Source organism: Patagioenas fasciata, chromosome 7 (genome assembly GCF_037038585.1).
Source record: "Patagioenas fasciata isolate bPatFas1 chromosome 7, bPatFas1.hap1, whole genome shotgun sequence".
NCBI classification, from domain to species: Eukaryota; Metazoa; Chordata; class Aves; order Columbiformes; family Columbidae; genus Patagioenas; species Patagioenas fasciata.
This window is the reverse complement of record NC_092526.1, coordinates 38558952-38580901: the sequence shown is the minus strand read 5'-3', so window position 1 is coordinate 38580901 and position 21950 is coordinate 38558952. Positions and strand designations below refer to the sequence as shown.

General features: G+C 40.0%; 1 protein-coding gene across 19 annotated transcripts in view; it reads left to right on the top strand.

Annotated features, from left to right (window-relative positions):
- ABI2 (abl interactor 2) overlaps positions 1–21950 on the top strand; it is a 65203-nt gene that overhangs the window by 9025 nt on the left and 34228 nt on the right. For 18 of the 19 annotated variants that reach the window (XM_065840455.2, XM_065840467.2, XM_065840469.2 and 15 more), the window contains exon 2: positions 19432–19599. In XM_065840455.2, coding sequence (XP_065696527.1) covers positions 19432–19599 — 168 coding nt within the window. Of the gene's footprint in view, positions 1–9660; positions 9778–19431; positions 19600–21950 lie in introns of all 19 variants that reach the window. The other variant, XM_071811477.1, reaches the window with a different exon arrangement.

Below are 21950 nucleotides of genomic sequence, written 5' to 3'. Positions count from 1 at the left end.
GAAGTTATTTCTTTTTAGCTTTAAATGAGTTATACAAAAACCCCCCCAAACCAAGCAGCATTTTCTTGCATTTTCTGTGCCACCCTTGAGGCTGCATAATGATACCGGTGACAGTGGGAGCTTCTGTGGACCTGTTTTTTTTCATAAGCAGTGTAATGTGTTTTATCATTTGGGGATGAAAGGTGTTCTGGAGATAAAGCACCAATTTTAGATCTGAAGGTTGGGTTTGGGCATCTACTGTAGAATTACTTTGTGGCTGTGACTTCAATTCCCCTTCTGATAAAGTGAACCAAAAATGCCCCTTTTTTTTTTATTTAGAGGGAGAGAAATGATAGTCTACCTATGGTATTTTTTGAACTGATTTGACCTTTTTCTCAAGGCTCTTAGCACTACCCCATGATAAATACTTTATTCAATGAAACTCCCAGGGCATCTCTGAAAGGCCAAAATCCTGAAATAGGTATTTGTTGATGAGGTTCTATTGGAGATGGAGGTGTTAAGCTGTGGAGACTGACATGTGAGGATTATTTTTTTTTTTTTCATATTGTGTGTATTGTGTTAGTTGGTCAAACTACCTTTTTTCACTAAACAAATAGATGCCATTCTTTTCATTACATGCCTCTGCACAACCCAAATCCCAACTTGAGCAGTCAGCTTCTTCTACCTCATTGTTTTGGTTTGAAGTAACACAACTCTTGTGATGCTTTTCATCTCTAGCTCTCCTACTTCACATATTGGGGTAAGTACTGCTTTTGTTTACAAACAGAGTGCAAGGAGCCTTTTCCTAAGGATATTTTAGTCTGGATTTCTTATGCACTTAAGACTGTGTTTCAATGTAGCCCTTCAAGAACTGGTCGCATATGTTTCTTCTGCTGAATGCAGGGGGGAAGAAGGATGGTATTTCCTCTGTTTTAGAGGCAAGCTGGTGAGTCAGATGACTGGAAGATGGTGAGTGTTACAAAAAAGTCAATTGCCTGTGTCTAAGAAGGTGGAGGATTAGAGATTATGCAGCTGGGGGGAATTCTGCAAAATGAAGGAGAGAATTGCTTGCCTCAATAGCAGCTTGAAAATTCCTTCTTTCTTTGGGTCTCTCTGTGCCCCTCTGTCTTAAAGCCTCTATCATTCATGTTGTGAAGCTCTTCTTTCTTTCTGGGATAGTTCTATTTATTGCCATAGCTAGGTGATATTATTTAAGCATTTCTTGTCAAATGAAAGGTCATTTGTGCAACACTTGGATTCATTAACGTATAGAGAAAAGCCCTTTTTTGATGGTAGTAGAACTTACTAGATATACAGTTGTAACAATCCGTTAGGTTAACTCAAAACCAAATGAACTTACATAAAAAAAAGAAAGGATGTGAGGTAAGAGAACCTTTTGTGACGTAGAAATGGCATACCACCTTTGAATTGTTCTTATTTAATTTTAGATCTCTCTAATGTTTCTATTCTTGTGACATCAAAGAGCTCAGAATTGTCCGAAAAAGCATGTTGTTGAAATTGGGTGAATAAGTCTGAGACTCTCATTCTGCATCATAGTTAAGGTGAACGTAAACACAAAGGTGGGGATTCTTCATATCCTGTAGTGCACAAAGCTGCTGTGAGAGGAATCTTGTGTTCTTTGACAAGTTTGCAGTGTCACGTTCTATTTTTATCCTATAAGCTTTCATGCCTGTAACTTCGGTGTAACATTGTTATGCCATCTAAGCCTAATGAGGTGAGTAGCCACTACATTACGTACAATGCAGTTGATGCAGTTTGAGTAGGCTGGCTTCAAGACTGCGTGTAGTATTTGCATTCTTAGTGATGCATTTTATGGCTGAGTGCTCTTGCCATCGTGAGAGTTACCAGAGTGCATAAAACTATCTTGTATTGCTGCTATAATCGGATATCACAAAATTTGGCCCATATGGGGAACAGCATAATTCTCAAGTGTGGGATTAAAGTTACTCTTTTACTGAAATATTTATGACCTAACTGAGATTGTATAGCAGGAAGGACTTGTTTTCCCTATTTGAGACAACTATATTCTGTATATGACTTTTCTTTGAAAATTGTGTGTAAAAATAGACTTTTATGACTGTTGCATCTGAAAGTTCCTTAGTAGGAATTTTGTTAGGTGAGGATAATAATGGATTGATTTACTTTGTGGAAGTTCTAGAGTTTAAGTTTTATTGGGCTATTTTGGATGTGGCTATTGTTGGGGAAAAATAGCAGTACGTTTTTAGCCTTTGCCAACATGTCTGTGACAGATGGTGTCTTGTCTGTCAAATATGGATTCTTTCTGCTCTATAAATATTGATTAGAGAAAAAAAAAGAGTGGTGTTCCACAGCTTTAAAAAAAATGTGTCCTGGTTGATACAGGAGTGACTAAGGGATATTTATACAGGTCTTGGGCAGAACAGCACCAGGATGTGCAGAAATCAATATCTTAACAAATCAAAGATGGGCAGCTGCTAATTTTGAGGCGTTGCAGATGGTCTGTACTACTTTCAGAGGCCTTGTCCAATTCATCTTTCCTTTTCTGAAACACCCTTTCAGCTTTTGTGATACCCAACTTTTTCAGGACAGACTTGGTAGAACTTCTTGTGCCATTGTATGTCCTGCTTATCTTTTCTTTTCTAATTGCTGTCATGTTACAGAGCTCTATTGTGTGTTGGATCCCAAATGACTGGCTTATCTGATTCCTTGCAAGCAATGTGGGTAGAACTATGTCATTGGCTACTGCCTCCGCAAGGTCCTGCAGAGAGATTTGCTTCAGGATGGTGACTGGGTGTCCTGGTTTCGCTGAGAAAGCTACTAGAAAGGAAATTAACTCTGTGTTTTGGATTTCAGATGAGAAGAATGTTCGTAATACACTGATGTTTTGGTTGTTCCTGGGTAGTCAAGGACTTGCGAGGTGCACAAGAAGTTGAGAGGGGGTGCAGCCAGGACAGCTCACCCAGGCTGGCCAGAGGGTTATTCCTTGCCATATGATGTCCTGCTCAGTATATAAACTGGAGCTGGCTGAGGGGCAGATATGGCTGCTCAGGAATGAATGGGCTCTCAGTGTCATGAGTGGTGAGCAATTGCCTTGTGCATGTCTTGTTCTGCATATTAGATTATTATTATTATCCTTATCATTATTGTTATCCTTATTATATCTTCCTTTGCTGTCCTATTATACTGTTCTTATTTCAACCCACAAGGTTTTTTTCCCCTTCTGATTCTCTCCCCCATCCCACTTGGGTGGGGGCTGAGGCATGAGTGAGTGGCTGCGTGGTCTTAGTTGCTGTCTCGTGTTAAGCCACAACACTGGGCTATTGCTGAAATTGTGTTTTTGGGGAATCTTAGCATGTAATTTTGTGTGGTGTTCACACAAGTTACAGTTAAGTGCTGTCTTCAACTGACATTTCAATGTTAGAACAAAGGCACTTTAACTTTTTAAAGATAGAAACTCTTGTATGGTATTGCTGTCATTCTCTTGGGATTGGTCATGTTCATTTAAGTTTATTAACCTCATGCTCTTGATTCAAAGAAGGTGTTTGGTACATAATGTATTTTCTTTGGGTGAATAAGTAGAAACAACCATGTAGACTTCATAGAACTTCTGCTGAGGTGTCCATTTCCATTATTTTGGCTGTCAGGTGAATGTCAATGCTTTGCTTTAAGACAGCAGTCTTAAACATGCACTGTATGAAATCCTTGATCTGAAGGAATTTTCAGAAAAATATAGTCTCTGCAGGCTCATCCTGACTTGATATTCCAAACCATGGCCTTTTGTAGCTAAGCAAGAAGACCCTTAGTGCTTGTAGGTTATGTGTTTCAAGTTCTGGGTGTTCTTTAGTAGATGGAAAACTTTGTGTATTGCTTGAGAGGAATTCTGAAATGGCTCTGTAACCTACAGTACAATCAGAGTGTATTCCAGTCTGGGGAATGTAAGAATTATTGTATGTGGAAGAAAACTTTGCCTGAGTTGGATTTGTTTATCGAGTATATTGTTTTTTATACCTCAATGTGATAATTTTTAATTCTTAAAATAATTGGCTAATTCACAGAAAGAAATAGGATTTAAATTGTGTGGAGATGATTGCATTGCGCTTGCAGTGTAGTTAATATGGGAGAGTAAATGCACATCCTTTTATGCCTGTAAAATGTCCTTATATTGCTTTAAAAAATGGAGTTACCACTGGCATAAAACAGTCTCTTTCTGGGCAAGAAGCACCACAATTAGTGTGAAAGTAGGTCATGCTTAGGAAAATGTGTGTGTAAAATACAGATCTCACTGGCAATAATTACAGAAAACTCGATGCTGTGATGTTAAGTTACATGCTGCAGCTCCAATATAGCAACTTTGCTTGCTGTTCTTGAGCCACATAGCAATTCACAGAAGGTTCACTTCTAATTTTGAAGTAAATGGATCAAAACTGCTGGTTAAACTAGGAAAAAGAGAATAACTACTAATTACAGTGCCTGCAGAAAAGTTTTTTTTCCTACTTATTTTGCGAGATTCTAAAATTGTAGCAGCATAGCAAAGTTTTAGTCTAGTTGCCTCCTGCAACCTTCTATTATTTTTTTATGTGTTGGCAACTCTATTACAAACATAAACAAAATTGCTAAACTTCTGAAAACCCCGTATTTCTAGCAGTCTACCCATGGGAATGAGGCTAGGTCTCCTCTTTTGAGGACATGACTTTTATATGTATAAAATGTTCACTAGTTTGTCAGGGAGTGCAGAACAGAGATCTAGAGTTTGGCTGACAGTCTCTGCATGAGAGGCTTGAATCCCATCCTCACTCTGCCAGTGTTGTGTTTTGTCCACTGCTATGGTAATAGGAGCAAAAGGTTATAAGAAAATTCATTCCAGAAAAGTGAGCAAATAGAGCTCTCAGGACACATAGGGAACAAATCTGTTGAATAAGAAGATGCTGCTTTTGCCTAGCAGTTTTGAGCGTGAACTTTTACTGACTTTTGTCCACGTCTTTTTGTGCATCATGTTAGTTTGTTTAGTGAGACTTTATCTTTGATTCAGTTATGGCTGGGAATCGTTGAGTCTTCCCATTGCTTTCAGCAGATGCGTGGTACGACAGAGCCAGCTTTTGGCAGCTGGGCATGGACAGCAAGAACATCTCCTTGTTCCTGCTCTCCTTCCAGCAAACCCTTCCAATGCGGGCAAGGAAAAAGGCCTGTTGTGATTTTTTGAAGTCTGACAGGAGTGTATTTGTGTCTGGTGATGTAATGGGGTACAAATATGCATTCTGGGTGATAGGACTTTTGCGTGTGTGATGATGTAGCATTGGAGGAGCTGGAGACTTTGGCCTTTAGATGGCTCTACGGTAGGCAAGGCAAGAAAGGCTGTCCCGTTTGTTTGTTTAAAAGCAGAAAAAAACCCCAAAACCAAAACACAACAGTAGAGTTTAGGGAACCTTTAATGGAGAAAGGCAGGGAAGCCTCTTCTGCAGCTCTCCCAGGCTCTGCTAATTTGAGTGTAAATCTCTGTGTTTTGGAGTAGTACTATGCTGCCAATGGTTCCGTTGCCTCCTAGAAGAGTGCTGTATGTAGCAATTCTTGTGTGCAGGTCTTTTATTTTGATCTCTACTTTTTGATACAGAATAAAAGATTTTTTTGTTGTTCTGGCAGATTGTGGGCATGTATCTGAAGACAGTTTGTTCCTTTATGTCTGAATTGGCAGCAGCTTAAAGTGCCAAGTAAGAATAAATTCAAATTTAGAGTTAACTGATCACTGCGAAGGGATTTGTGTAATCTGAGTGTGGTTATTTCATAGAAAGGGAAGAATGATCATGCAGATTCCTGCTCCCTGTTAGTTTAAGCCCTCTCTTCTATCTACTACCTTTGAAATGTCATACCCTGTTACCTGGCGGCTGTGCCACTTTATTTCTCTTAAAGCTGCTTTTTTTTTCCCCCATAGTAATCAAAGGTAGCTAATTTAAAATACAATAACTTCTAGAATGATAAAATTTTGTTGCGTGCTCATGTGAGGAAGTAGGGGCTGTGAATGACAATTAAAAGACGTGTGTTAGCTGACTTGTGAACGTGGGAAGAGTTATGAGGATAACAGGACTCTATTTGTTGTGGACAGACAGGTTGTGTTCTTGGGTACCTTCCTGCTTTGTGCAGTGCCTGCTGCAATGGCACCCTGTGTAGTTGTGGTGGCTGCAGGTGTCACTCCACGTTTGCCTCCCTCTCTTTTGGGAGTTCCCCCTATACACTGCAGTTGCACTCTGGCAATTACGAGCTGTCCTGCCAGTTGGTTAATTACATTAGGCTATAAACTGTGATGGTGGACGACATGGCCGCGTGTCCTACTTAACTGTTCTTGCTCTGGGATTGTAGTGGACACTTGGAAGCAGAACCTGCTTCTGCTGCCACAGGTAACTGCCTGTGATTCTGAATTAAAGCTGTTAGTTGGCCTCAGCCATTGCTGTGTAATGAATTGAATTGATAATTTGTGGTAGAATGAAGAAACTGGCAAAGTTGGGAAATAACTTGGATGTTATATAAACCCCTGTGACTGGATCATGTTTTGAGAGCTGAAGTAGACAGCCTGTCTTAGGAACAGCAGATCTTGTCAGATTTCTTGAAAGATAAAATCTGTTCATCTGATATTGCTAAAGAGAAAACAATTGGTGTGAATAACGTTTTTTGTACAGCAGAATGCAATTCCTGTATAATTGCAGTTTGTTTTACCTTCTGAAGGCCACTTTGCATCCAAAAAGTAACTTTTGCAAATTCTGCAATGACTTCTTTTTTCAAGTAGCTGTAAAATAAAACTGGAGTTTAATTGAATACATCGATGATTTTTACTTGTACACTCAGTGTAAGCTCCACATGCTAAAGTGCCCTTGGTGAATGAAGAATTGTAGAACAACAGCTACATGAGATGCTCGAGTTAAGCCTGTGGATCTTTGCTGATATTTCTGATGTTCTTCATTCAGCACATTTGTATTGGCATAGTCTCTTATGGCCATAAATATGTTGATTTTGTACTGGTATTAAAGCCAATATTGTCCTTGTATTTGGAACTCTAATAATAACTATGTTGTTGTATGAACTAGAAAATGATCCACTTCTCTCAGCTGTGTTATTGCAGGAAAGCGATAAGAGTGAGGTGAAGCCTGCATTGATTAATGCAATGAGTAGTCTTAAATGCACATGGGGAATAGGTTTCTGTCTCTGTGGCTTGATTCTTGAGCAGGAGCTACATCTGATGCTGTAAAGCAGTGATGAATAGCTTTTAATATAACTACATGTTAACTACATTTCAGATGCAAACACATTTAGATACTATCGTGTTGTTAGGTTTCTTGTGATCTGTCATTTTAGACTATATAATTTATGTGTTAAACAAACCTTATTATAACCTTTTCTGGTAGGTTTATATGAACTCAGCATGCCCTGTTTATGGTGGTGGGTTGTTTTTTTTTTTTTTGCATGAACAGGACTTTGGCTCTGCTTTCAAAGAAGAGGGACTTGACAGTTTTGGTGAGAGCAGGACATCTGCATTTGAAAACTGGTCATCTGTGCTTGTGAATATATGGAAATAAATACTATGTTTGATCCTGGTGATGGTTAAGGGAAGCAGATGATGCAGTGACACTGGCAGCATGAAAACAGTGGCACAAGTGATTAGATGTCAGGGAAGCTGTGCTTGTCCACAGCTATCATTGTTACCTTTTTCTTTTGGGTGCAGTAGACTGGTATTCTTGTCATCAATTTCAAACCAGTGAGTTAGTTTTGTCCTCACTGGCAGCCTTGAATGCGGTATGTATTTTACAAAGTTGCTTTTCCATTTAGGAGGTTAGGCTTTGTATATATTTCTTTGAATGGTAGCTTTACTAGCTGTTAATCAAACCTACGTTTTGAGGCTCAGCACAAAAATGAAAGTAGCAGATGAATCAACTGCAACAAAACCAGAAGAGTTCAATTTAATGTGAATGAGCTGATGGTGACTGCAGTGGATTATTGATACCAAGTTTCAGATGGCTTAAAAATCAGCAAGTCACACTTAGGATCAAGAAATTGTAGTGACATTTAGCGCATCATTACAGTTTTTTAGTAATCTGAAAACCAAAACAACCTGATGTCAGACTTTACAAAAGTATGAGTAACAAGAGCACATTCCTCAACTAGCATGTTTGTTCTTAGTATGGAGATAAATTAAGCTAAATTATCATAATTTAATTATAAAAATGGAAAGACGCTTATTTATATTTATATCATTGGGATATGATTAATACAACTAACCTTTCATTTGGAAATGGCTTTCTTTTTTTAAATATTGCATTTATTGTTTGCTCTTTGAATGTTGTTCGAAGTGTAAAATCAAATGATAGTTTTGATGCATTCTTCATTCTATAACTGGTATATTCTGTAATTATAATATTTGACCTAAACGTCTAAGTTCCTTATACAACTTTGTTGATTGCTGTGCTTAGTTTACTGTGTCATCTCAGCTCAAAAGGTGATGTGTTTGACTACAGAATTCACAGTACTGTGGGAGTAGTCCTAATCTCATTTCTTTTGAGATGTAGTCAGAAGAGATTGCCTCAGTGATTTAACATTTAAAGATGTTTAAAAGCACTTTAGTGAACAGCAAGTTCAATGCTTTCATTTAGGTGTTGAGTACAGACTTTTGATGCAATTGTGAAGAAATGTACTTTTCAGTTTGACAGATGTTTATTAAGGTGGGATGATTCAGGTGCCTGACCATAACCTCTGTCTGTGCCTGCACAGTCCACCCACAACTCAGGTTTGCTCGCAGTGCTGATTCCTGCATTGTGTATTGTTGCTTCTGAGAGTAGCTCACTAATAAAAAAGGAGTCATGTCACTAGGAGACTAAAATGCTCCATTCTTCGCAGATGGGACGAAGAATTGTCAAGCAGGTGATTTTAATTATAGTTAGCTGTGCAGATAAGGTTGTGTTAAAACTATTGTTAAGTAAAAATATTCTTTCTCTGAAGTCTACTGCTACCATTTCTAGTAAGTCGCATGCCCAATTACCAATTGCGTTAATCTTGTTGCTTTCCCCATTGTGTGGTCTCAGTGTATCTTGCTGCTTGTATATTCTTTTGAATACAGAATAACAGAAAGTTGTCAGAGAACTTAGTGGGTTTGTGGGAGGGTATGTGCAAAGTTGTGTTTCCCATTTGTGTCTGAAATGTTGTTTGCTTATGTTTCTTAAGATTTGATTAATTGATAATATTTGTGGTGTAGAGTACATGCAAATAGGCAAGATGACTACCAAATCTCCTTAATATTAAGATAAATGTATTTATACTTGAGTAGGCTCATGGAGTGATCAAGCTAGTCCTCCCACTTCCTAAAAGAATGATAACAGCAATAATTATGCAAATAAACAATTGTTTAGAAGAAAAATGTTTACACGTAGAGATGAATAGTTTAGAGACTATAGTATTACAGTTGACAGAGAGCAAAAAGATCTACCCTGAACTCCAAGTACTTTGGAGCTCTGCCTATACTAAAGAACAGGTAGACTGGGTTTGCCCTTGTACTCAATGTTCTAATAGAATACATTCATCCTCCTGCACATCCACAAGGAAAATTTTGCAGTTTTCTGGTAGTTCTATAGCATTTGGTTTTTTGGGAGGTGTGAGAGATCTCATTTCCTTTGGTTCTGTCATTGATTACTTCTGCTTTTCCAGGCTTGTTTCACCTGCATTTATAGACCAGCTACCTAGCGAGTTGTATGGTATATGTATTGCATGCTGGAGATGAGTGGTTCTGGTGCTGAAGAAGGAGTAAGGGATGTTCTTTAGCAAGTAAGTATTTAATGAGGTAGTTTGTTAAAACAGAAAGCTATTGTAGTTTTCACTGGCAGTTATGTAACTTTTTGGCATGATTTTGGCATAATTATTGGATAATGATGCTCAGTTTTCTTCGCAGTCATTATTTGTGGCTTACGAAAGGACCTCAGAAAGCACTTGGGTGAGCTAAGCAAATACCATCTGTGCAGTTGCATAAATGTGTGTAAAATATTAATTATGTATGAGGCTTTCAGTAACTTCAAGGAATTCAGCAACAAATAAAATGGAAAGGATGATATAAAAGCATAATCTTTTATTTTTCACAGGAAACCTGAAGTGTGCTTTGTCAGGATTGCAGTTGTGCACATTTGGTACTGAATAACACAAACTTGTTGAACTTCGTGACATGCAGATTTTGTTATTGAGGCTTCTTGAAGCTGATGCAACCTTAACAGAAACCTGAGGGGTTTTGCTTGCTGGTCTTAGACAAATGCCTGCTTGGGTTTGTATTACCAGTAATCAAAAAAACCTCTGTTATGGTGATTAAATGAAGCTGATCTTCTGTTTCGTTATTATAATTTCACTATTTCTTTTTTGTCACTTATATTAAATATTAGTTTTGCTTCACTAAACAGCACTGTTTTGAACAATAGCAAGATACACATATGCTGGGAAAGTGGCTGTTAGATTCTGGACACACCTTTCTGTGTAGTTAGTCTGATGTCAAACTTTTTAACCGTAGTTTCCACTTTGACACCTGAATATTACGACATAAACACATTGCACACTGAAGAGTTGATTTGCATATGAATTGAGATTTTTTCCATTCAGAACACTTATTTTTTTTTTCTAAGGGATATTTAGGTGTAGACTGGTTGTGAGTGATAGTAGTCTCAGAAATTAAGAGCTCTCTTTCCTCCACCCAGGGACAGACGTTGTGGCTCATTTAGTAGAAATTCTTGGATGAATTTTGTTAGCTCAGCTGAAGACTTTGAACTTCTAAGTTGATGATAACTACTGGTTAAATACATTTTTTTTAACAATAACCAACTGAACTGCCAGCAGCTTTTAGTGCTTCCTCTGATGCACCACTTTCAGAGCTCTCTTAATTAACTCTTTCCAATTCATAGGAGCTGTATTTTTCTTTTTTAATGTGTTGCTGTCTTTGAAGTTTTTCCTTTAGTTCTAGTTTTTCTTGATAGCATTTCTCCTTTCATCTAGTTGGATTGATTTTTTGTAAATCTTACTATAGTGTTTATGTTGCCTCCATCACTTGCTTCTTTGTAGTATTTCTCTATTAATAACTGTCTTTTCATACAAAATTGGTCAAGTTCTTAACAGTGGCTTAACAGACTTTATGACTATGTTCTGACTGATCTCACTTTGGGGTAGGAAAATACATTAAATCCTCAGTTCCTTTCTAGCCCTGTTGTTTGTGCTCGATATGCACATAATATTTCCTTTTATAATTCATATAGCCAAATTATTAGGAAATTTTCCATACCTTTCTGCATATTTTGTTCTCTCATCTGCCCCACACTTTCAATTCAATATATTTTTTTCTTCTCTGAAGTGTCTTTTTCTATTGCTTGTATCAATTCAAAAGATTTAATTCCTAAAATAGAGGGATATCTAATATAGTCAGCAGTCCAAACCATTTCTTACTCAAATCTGGTAATGTAATTGTGCTATGTAAATGAAACTGTCAGAGTGGATAGAAAAAATGATGGTGGGCTCTGCATCCTGGCATGAAAAGTGGTCGTGTTTGCACTTAGTGCAGCTTGAATTCCACATCATTTCTAATGCTAGCAATTTGGGTTATACAGTCTTGGATCTTGAAGAGGAGGTAGGTGAGGATGTGGTGCAAGGCCCACCACATACGAGGTCACACAGGAAGAGGCAGTTGACCCCGCACCTCAAGTCTGCCTCAAATGAAAAAGAAAGAAGGGTAATTGTAGTAGGCAATTCCCTTCTGAGAGGGACGGAGGGCCCAGTCTGCAGAGTTGACCCTCATCGTAGGGAAGTGTGCAGTCTACCTGTAGCCCAGATCAGGGACATCACCAGGACGCTCCCCAGCCTGGTGCACCCAACGGACTACTACCCACTGCTGATCTTCCAGACAGGTGGGGAGGAAGCTGCATCCCGCAGTCTGAAAGGAATGAAAAAAGATTTCAAGGCCTTGGGATGGATGGTAAAAGAGTCTGGGGCTCAAGTGATTTTCTCTTCCCTCCTTCCAGTTGTGGGTGATGATATGGGATGGAATAGAAAAATTCGGTCTGTAAACAATTGGCTACAGACTGGTGCTACAGGCAGGGTTTTGGGTTCTTTGATAATGGCTGGTTTTACAAGACACCAGTCCAAACAGTGATACGTGGGAAAGGTTTATCTTGCAGGGGCAAAAGGATGCTGGGACAGGAATTAGCAGGGCTCATTGGGAGAGCTTTAAACTACTTGAAGGCGGATGGGGTTGTAGCTGGGCTTGCATCAGTAGAGCATCACTCTAGAGTTGATGAAGGTTGGGAGGCCTCCCATACCCCTGGGGTGAAATTGGTGTGCTCAGCTCGCTCTCTGAAATGCCTGGACACCAATGTGTGCAACATGGGGAATAAGCAGGAGGAGTTAGAAACCTGAGTTAGGGCAGGAGATTATGACCTAGTGGCAATTACGGAGACATGGTGGGACAGCACACATGACTGGAATGTGGTCATGGATGGCTGTGTCCTTTTCTGGAAAGACAGGCCAGCCAGGCGTGGTGGTGGAGTTGCTCTTTATGTGAGAGAGCAACTACAACGTATTGAGTATTGTCCAGGCACGGATGAGTAGCGAGTCGAGAGTCTATGGGTGAAAGTTAAGGGGCAGGCTGGCAGGGGTGATACTGTTGTGGGTGTCTATTAGAGGCCACCAGATCAGGGTGAGGAAGTTGATGAGGCCTTCTGCAGACAGATGAGAGCAGCCTCACAGTCACAGGCCCTGGCTGTGGTGGGGGATTTTAACTTCCCTGATGTTTGTTGGAGGGACTACTCGGCCGGCCAGCCACAGTCTAGGAGGTTCCTCCAGTGCCTTGATGATAACTTTCTGATGCAAAGGGTGGAGGAGCCAACTAGGAGAGGTGCACTGCTGGACCTCATCCTCACTAACAAGGAGGGTCTGGTTGAAGTGGTAAAGGTTGAGGGCTGGCTTGATTGCAGCGACCATGAGATGGTGGAGTTCAGGATCTCATGTGTCAGGAGCAGGATAGCAAGCAGAATTGCAACCCTGGATTTCAGCAGGGCAAACTTTTTGACCTTTTCAGGCAATTGCTGGGGGAAATCCCAGGGGCAAGGCTGCTTGAAGGTAAAGGGGTCCAACATAGTTAGTTAGTGTTCAGGGACTGCTTCTACTGGGCACAAGATCAGAGCATCCCGACACGTAGGAAGTCAAGGAAGGGAGCCAGGAGACCTGCGTGGTTAAACAGGGAACCTCTGGGTAAGCTTGAGTGGAAGAGGAGAGTTTACAGATCATGGAAGGTAGGGACTGACCACCTGGGGAGAATATAAGGCTGTTGTCAGAGAGTGTAGGGAGGCAACTAGGAAAGCTAAGGCCTCCTTAGAATTAAACCTGGTGAGAGGGGTCAAGGACAACAGGAAGAGCATTTTCCAATACGTGGCAGATAAAACTAACACCAGAGGCAATGTAGGCCCACTGATGAACGAGGTGGGTGCCCTGGTGACAGAAGATACAGAGAAGGCAGAGTTACTGAATGCCTTCTTTGTCTCTGTCTACTCTGCCGGAGGCTGTCATGAGGAGCCCCGTGCTGCTGAGGCCCCAGAGGAAGGCAGGACAATGGAGGAGTTTGCCTGGGTTGATGAGGACTGGGTTAGAGAGCAGCGAGGCAATCTGGACATCCATAAATCCATGGGTCCGAATGGGATGCACCCGTGGGTGCTGAGGGAGCTGGCTGAGGTCATTGCTGGACCGCTCTCCATCATCTTTGCCAAGTCTTGGGAAATGGGAGAGGTGCCTGAGGACTGGAGGAAAGCAAATGTCACTGCAGTCTTCAAAAAGGACAAGAAGGAGGACCCGGGTAACTCTAGACGAGTCAGCCTCATCTCCATCCCTGGGAAACTGATGGAACGACTTCTCCTTGGTGCCATCTCAAGGCATCTCAGGGATAAGAGGGTCGTCAGGGGCAGTCAGCATGGCTTCACCAAGGGGAAGTCGTGCTTGACCAACCTCATTGACTTTTATGAGGACATAACAAGATGGATGGATGATGGCAGAGCGGTGGACACGATCTACCTTGACTTGAGTAAGCCATTTGACACAGTCTCCCAGGCCATCCTCACAGCTAAACTGAGGGAGTGCTGTCTGGATGACCGGGTAGTGAGGTGGACTGTGAAGTGGCTGAAGGGAAGAAGTCAGAGAGTCGTGGTCAATGGGGCAGAGTCCAGTTGAGGCCTGGATCTAGTGCAGTGCCTCAAGGGTCAGTTCTGGGGCCTGTATTATTCAATATATTCATCAATGATTTGGACGAGGGAATAGAGTGACTGTCAGCAAGTTTGCTGATGACACCAAGCTGGGAGGAGTGGCTGACGTGCCAGAGGCTGTGCTGCCATCCAGAGACCTGGACAGGCTGGAGAGTTGGACGGGGAAAAATTTAATGGAATATAACAAGGGCAAGTGTAGAGTCTTGAATCTGGGTAGGAACAACCCCAGGTTCCAGTAGAAGTTGGGGAATGACCCATTAGAGAGCAGCGTAGAGGAAAGGGACCTGGGGGCCTGACCATGAGCCAGCACTTGTGGCCAGGAAGGCCAATGGTACCTGGGGTGGATTAGAAGGGGGGTGGTCAGTAGGTCAGAGAGGTTCTCCTGCCCCTCTACTCTGCCCTGGGGAGACCACACCTGGAATATTGTGTCCAGTTCTGGGCCCCTCAGTTCCAGAAGGACAGGGAACTGCTGGAGAGAGTCCAGCGCAGGGCAACAAAGATGCTGAAGGGAGTGGAGCATCTCCCGTGTGAGGAAAGGCTGAGGGAGCTGGGGCTCTGCAGCTGGAGAAGAGGAGACAGAGGGGTGACCTCATTCATGTTTACAGATACATAAAGGGTGAGTGTCAGGAGTATGGAGCCAGGCTCTTCTCGGTGACAACCAATGATAGGACAAGGGGTAATGGGTTCAAACTGGAACACAAAAGGTTCCACTTAAATTTGAGAAGAAACTTCTCAGTAACTGTGACAGAACACTGGACCAGGCTGCCCAGGGAGGTTGTGGAGCCTCCTACTCTGGAGACATTCAAAACCCTCCTGGACACCTTCCTGTGTAACCTCATCTGGGTGTTCCTGCTGCAATGGGGGGATTGGACTGGGTGAGCTTTGAGGTCCCTTCCAATCCCTGAAATTCTGGGATTCTGTGAATCTAATATAAAAATGAAAAATATTTTCAGGTGAGCATGTATATCATCACTCCTGATCTGCTGAAGGCTTTTTTGGCATGGGGAAGTGGAAACTTAATATTACTGCTGTGTCTGATAGCAAGCACACACTAGTGCACCGTGTATCCAATACATGCCTTTTCTGACTGAATTTGAAATCTGTGAATTTGTAGCTGACTTGAATGAGTTTGATCTTCTCCTCATATCTAAAAGCCCAGTTTTGTATAGACCAGTCGCTAGTCTGTGTAGTATGACTAGCTCTCAGACTGGATCCATCCTGTGAAATATTTCCATCTAGTCTATAGTTTTGTTTTGTTTCCTGGAGGAGGCAAACCAACTGTTTCAGTAGTGGGTGCTTCCTGCAAATGGCAAACGTTCTCCAGGGAGAGCGGGGCAGAGCAGTGGCTGCTGCCATGTCTGGGAGCATGGGACCATTTCCCGCTGCAGCAGAGGAGCAGCCAACACCATCCTCGCCCCATATGTGCCTGGCAGGAGCATCAGATGAACTCTCTGCTGTGAGTTAAAATGGTGCTCTCACCCGCTGCTGAGAGCAGGAGAAAAGATGCTGCTTTGTGACTCAGCGTGGACCACCTGATGTGTACATTGTGTGGAGAAAAATGATAAACAGAATAGATGCTAAGCTGCTGCATGGAAATTGGATAATGTGGGCACAGAAGACATCATTGGTCCAAACATTTTATCTTTTTAAGGCTGTGAAGATGATCCAACTGTGATGCTCAAGTATCTTCTTAGTATTGTTGGAAAAGTTGAAGCTGGAAGTTTAAGAGGTGAAGATGCAGCAGCATTCTTAACAAAGTTAGTGGAAAAAAACAGGGAAACACATGAGACACTGTGCAGAGGTCTTGTAAAAAGAAAAAGTTGTAGGTAGGGGAGGGCTGATGGAACTGCAATGATGTCTACTTTCCATTACTTGTTCCTTTTCTTTAGCAGCAAAACAACTCTGATAGTTCTTCTCTTCTTATTCTTGATTGTATGCTTCCCTGTGTTTTAGTGGCCATGCAGTTGTTTGGATGAGGGAAAATTCATAATTTGATTTATGGAATAAATTATTTTCATCTTGGACTTGCCTCCTGGTCTAATTCACTACAGCAAAGGGGACCTCTGGGTTCTCTCAGTCTCTCAGTCATCTCAGTTTGGGGACCTCTACTCCCACAGGTACTGCTGCTGAATCTGGAACCTGAATCTCCATAATATGATTAGTTGCTCCTACCATAATTCAGCAAGCATGATCAGCTCTTTTTTGTGCCATCTACTTTGTTTTGCTAGTGCAGGTGTTTGCAAGTTTGCATGGCAGGGAAGATAGTGGAATTGGCTGAAGTTTAACGTGACCATTTGTTTCTTAGGTTATTTGTAAACTAGATTAGGTACTCAGTCCACCATGTGGCCCTGCAAATCCAGTACTGTCACAACTGAGTGAATGTGTTAGGATGAGGAATGAGAGGCTGCCGATGTTGGCAGTGTTGTAAAAGACTTATTTGTCAAACAGTGGCTTTGATGTCTTAAATCTAATTTTTAGAAAAGTACTGATAAAGCTGATCTAACAGGTGGAAGCATTGCTTCCCTGCGAGTGGTGTGTGTGTAGATGTTATGCTGTCCATATTTTTCATAGGCATGCAGAATTTTATGTGTGTGTGGGTGCTAGATATTTAAAAACTTTAAAACTTAGAGATATTAAGTGGTCTGTTTCACGCCATTTAATTTAGGTCATTGCACTGAAAACACACTTGCTACCAGTTCTTGATCATACTGGCTGTAACGTTTCTGAGAACTGAAGAGCTTCTAAGGATCTGATTAATATCCTTGAGTATTCATTGTAGCAACTTGTCCTTTTTTTAGAATGAACAGAGCAGAGCACGTTTCTCTTGTTTTCAGTATTCTCCATAGAAACAGTATTCCATCTGTAACTGAACCTACTGTATTCTCAGTTTGATTAGGGCCATATTAGTATTTTTATCTTTCACTTGATAATTTTGATAGGCGTGGATATTGAAATAACTTTTGCCTGCCTTACAGTCAGATATGAAGCATATTGGCCGATATTTTGGTGTTCTGAAGATCAGAGTATCACATCTTAGTCTGATGAGGTTTATGTCTGAATTTGGTTTACAGATAACTTGAAATCATGATCTTATTTGCAGAAATCCCTTCAGTTCCATAGTTACATCGTTGTCAGTGTACCGTTTAGTTGTCTAAATCTGTTGCTAGGTTTGGGCATGGCAGCAGTTGTAAGCAATATCATTTGATGTCTATCAGGAGTGTGCATGGCGAACTCATTATGTAGGACCACATAAGATAATATCTTGGGAAATCTACTTTCCATAGTGAAAAGTTACATTTTGTGCCAAGCCCATTTCAAGTTAAATTTTAATGTTTATTATTATATCTCCACAGCAGAACTTTAGAATTGCTGTAACTATTCCAGACTGTTTTTGCTAGTTGCTCTGTGAGACCCAAGTTTTCATCTCTTGAAAATTTTTAGGGTAAACATGATTGTTTTAAAATGCTGTCATTAATTTTTGTTGTTGTTGTTGTGAAGTGGCTTGACAACAGTAGATTCAAATAGTCGTTTTTATTTGAAAATTGAACACATCGTGCAACTTTTAGTATACAGGGAGGAAGTTCAAACTAATCTTGCTGTGCCAAGTATGAGTGGAGTTTGCTTCAGAGAATTTGGGGCTCTGTCTAAAGGCACACAGAGCAAATCATGGTTGTTCAGGTTGTCATTCAGATACACAAACTCGACCTCTCAATCAAAAGGGGTTTTGTGCTAATGAGAGTTTCAAATGTATTTATAGGATTGCTGTATGAATTTTTTAACGTGTTTGAACATTGAGAAACCAGTTCCTGTTGGTTTGAACTGGTGTGAATGGGGGTGACTTGAATTTAGCTATTAGGTTACACCCGTTTAAAGACTAACTCTGAACACTTACTCATATTTGTTCTTCTTTAAGCAGTAAAACCATAGCAGAGGCTTATAATTTCTAAAATGATAGATTGTTTTCCTTTTGTTCTCACTTTGGCTGTTAATGACAAAAATTGTGTCTGCTGGCTTCTACTCAGCTATTCTGGACGTACAGTGTGCTCATGTAAATCAGCAGTTTCTACTCCTATAAATAGACTTCGTCAGCAGCTGCAGAGCAAAACAGACAAGCTTCTGGTCATTTTTGTTATTGCCATTCAGAAATTGTTTGAATAGCTGTGGAAGTGTCCTGTGGTATGTACGCCTGCTGCAGTGATATTTGCAGACTGAGCTGAGGTTATGAGTAGGAAGAGGGAAAGAAGTGGTGCGTTTAGAAGCCAACAGTGTGAGAGTGGAGGAAAAGAGCTCTGTAGTCCTTCATTTGGGAGTCCTTAAGCTGCTTATTTTGTGAATAATATATACATGAAATAACTTTATGAACTGTAGTATTGTAATAGCAGATGAGAGTAGAGAATGTTTGTCAACTGTTGCTTTAGAAACACGACCCTCAACCTGTGAGGTGGCGAATGATCACCTAAAAGTGAAATTCAGTGTATTCCAAAGCCTTGGAAACTGGAAAATTTCTTAGCATCTTAGTTGTATGTTTTACGACCCTTTTAATCTGTATTCTTTGTACTGAATTGTATCTTAGTGGTATTGAATGTTATTAAAGAAGAAACATGATATCCTGTCAACTAGAATCATAGCTTATTATTTTTAATGTTGTTTGTAATGTATGTATGTTTTTAAACTTCTAATGGATATATTATGGCTTGATAGCTTAAATATTTTAGGTGCTCTACTAGTACAAAAATGGATCATTCTAATTCTTCATAGAATAAAATACTGACAATGTGAAAAAGCACAAAATATATTTAAAAATAAGGACTTTTAAAAAATTATTCCTCTCACATTTTAAATCAGCTGCCATTTTAAGGGAGTAATTGTAGTTCATTCACTGTGAATGACCATTTGTGGCAATAATGAGGTCTAAAAAACTGGGAGACATGAGGAACCTGGTATTTAGCAGATCCTTGCAGGCTGTTATGAGATCAAATTGAAGTACAAAGTTTAGAAGACCTAAACAGTAAGTATCTCAAGTTTAGTGCTAAAATACAATATAAAAAGTTGCACTTCATAGTAAGTATTTCCAGAAAAGATGAACATGTTGTGTGGTAGCTTAATTCCTTTAGAAAAGCAGAAGCTCTTAAAATACAAAGTTAGTGTCTTTTGGGGAGTGAATGGAAAGGAGGAACATTCTAACATTTATTTCTGCTTTTAGTCAGCAGATAAGCAGCGAGCCCTGGAAGAAACCAAAGCCTACACAACGCAGTCGTTAGCAAGCGTAGCCTATCTGATCAACACTTTGGCCAACAATGTCCTCCAGATGCTGGATATCCAGGCATCCCAGCTTCGACGCATGGAATCTTCAATCAACCATATTTCACAAGTGAGACTTTTTTCCTGATTTTATTTTTTTTTTTCCTCTTTGTTCTTGAAATTACACAGCAAGTAAAACTCTCACCTGAACATTTTGTGACTAATAGTCACATTTAAAACAGAAGGATACATTTCTTCTCATACTAATTCTGGGAATTGGTCTCATTATGTGACTGTGTATCTGTGTTAGTGTGAACATTTTACACAGGATAAGAGATTAAATGTATTCTTGGCCAGTTCATTGTTTGGAGAGGAGTCCATTCTGCATAAGTGAAAAGCACAGAAAAATTTCTAATGGAAAAATCAGAATATTATGTTAAGGGACAGATTAAGCTTTCTGGCTCCCATTAGGTGACTTGCAGTACTTGGTATTTATTTGCTACAGGTGCTTAAAATTAAAAGAAAGAAGTATGAAATGGATGGAAGAAAACAATAGTTGTCATATTTTAATTTTTCCTGTTACTGTAATACTGGTACCTGATGACAAAAGCATAGATGACAGGAATAGTTTGCTCCTGGGTTTTCTTAACAAAAAGTAGTTTGCAATGACATGAACAAAAGGCAAAATTAATGATTCAAGTTTGTGTGTGACTACAGAGCACCTGCTGTTGTTCACAGTTTTTCTGGGCAGCAGTAAACTAAGCTACTGTTATCAGGAACCCACTGATGAGAGAATTTTGACTGCCAGAGTGGGCTGAGGATAGATGAGAGATTTATTGGAGGCTTACATGCTAATGATGCATTAAAAGAGAAATTGAGAGCAATGAGGCAGTGCTTTCTGTTTGGTGGTGGTTTTTTGTTTTGTTTTTTGTTACTTGAGAGTTTTTTTGCATCCTTACTGAATATTTTTTGTCTTATTTGACCAATGCATTTTGGCTGCTAGGGTTTCTTGATCTCCATGAGGTAACATCATGAATTAAGATAAATAATATTGTGGTGTTTAGAAAGACATTTGGAAGTAGGAGCCATATAAGGTAGGAAATAAGCAGATTGAGCTGATATTTTGACTTGCTGGTGCTGAAAGGGTTGCTAAGCTAGTAGAGGCCTGAAGCAGCAAAATAAGTGAATGATTTTATGCCAGTTTAATGACCAGAATGGGTTCATGGAGGAGTCAGATGAATTCCAGAGCAGGTGAAAAGGAGGGGCTGGGGACAACTTCCCTTTTGCTAGCAGTACGCTGTTAGGTTGCCTCAGTTAGCTCATGCAACTGCATCCTCAAAAATAAGCTGAAAAGTTTGATTTCTTCCATTATATGCTACTTGATAATCTATGGAATAGTCACTTCATTTTTTTCCCAGAAAATGTCACAAATTACTCTGTGTGTGCATGTGTATGTACTGTGTATGTGTGTATATGTGCTCTGTGTGTGTATATGGGTGTGTGTGAGTGCTTGTGTGTGTATCCACGTGCTTCTAGACAGGCTAGTGCCAGCTGATAACTATTTCAATTATTTAAAAGCCTGACACAAGAGATAGTATATGAATAAAAATATTCAGGGTTTACTGAAGTTTCATAGGTGTGGAAAGTTAATTTAGTTGCACAGTTTCTGTAAAGGAACTTTTGGGAAAAGAGCCATAGCATTTTGAATATTTTGCTTCTGAGAAGCTGAGGTGCTAGGTTAGAGTGTCTTTGGCGTTTATACAAAATGGCTAGTTAGTTAAAATGGAGCACTAAATCACCAGCGCCCAACACCTGATGAAGATGTATCTACCAAAACTCATAGGCTGCCCTTGACCAACCAAAAAAAAGTTGTGGGGTTTTTCTTTTAATATTGCTGTAAAATTGAAAATTGAGGGGTTTTTGTTGTTGCTTTTCTTTTTATCCTTCATGGTTGGGGTTTTTTGTAGGATCCCTTCCAAATCTTCAGGCAAGAAATTGTATCGGAGGAGAAGACTCTTTGAATTTTGGCTATTACGTACGTGAAGTGTTTTGATCTAATTAACTTTATTAAGTTGAATTCAATATATTCAGAAATGGCTTAATCCTACAATACCAGTGTTGTAGCTGTTTCATTTGTCTTGATTTTGGTGGTTATTTTTCTCTAAAAACTGAATTTCTTTTGTCACATTTTCTGTGTAATAAATAATTTGTTTTCAGGCTTGTTCCAGAATCATAATCAAATTTCCTAACATGAGAAGACATCCTTGGTCTTTTTTTTGTATGTTTCAGTCTTTTTTACATTGGCCGTAAAGTTTATTGGACTGTTCTAGTACCACTTAAAATGCCTCATGGTTCAACACCGTATTGCCAAATTATCAGTCAGTCTGAACGGAACTGATGTCGGTAATGTAGGACAGATAACAGGCGGTAATTACAATCTGCTCACCGTATTAATGCTTTGGTCGGTAGCTATTGATAATG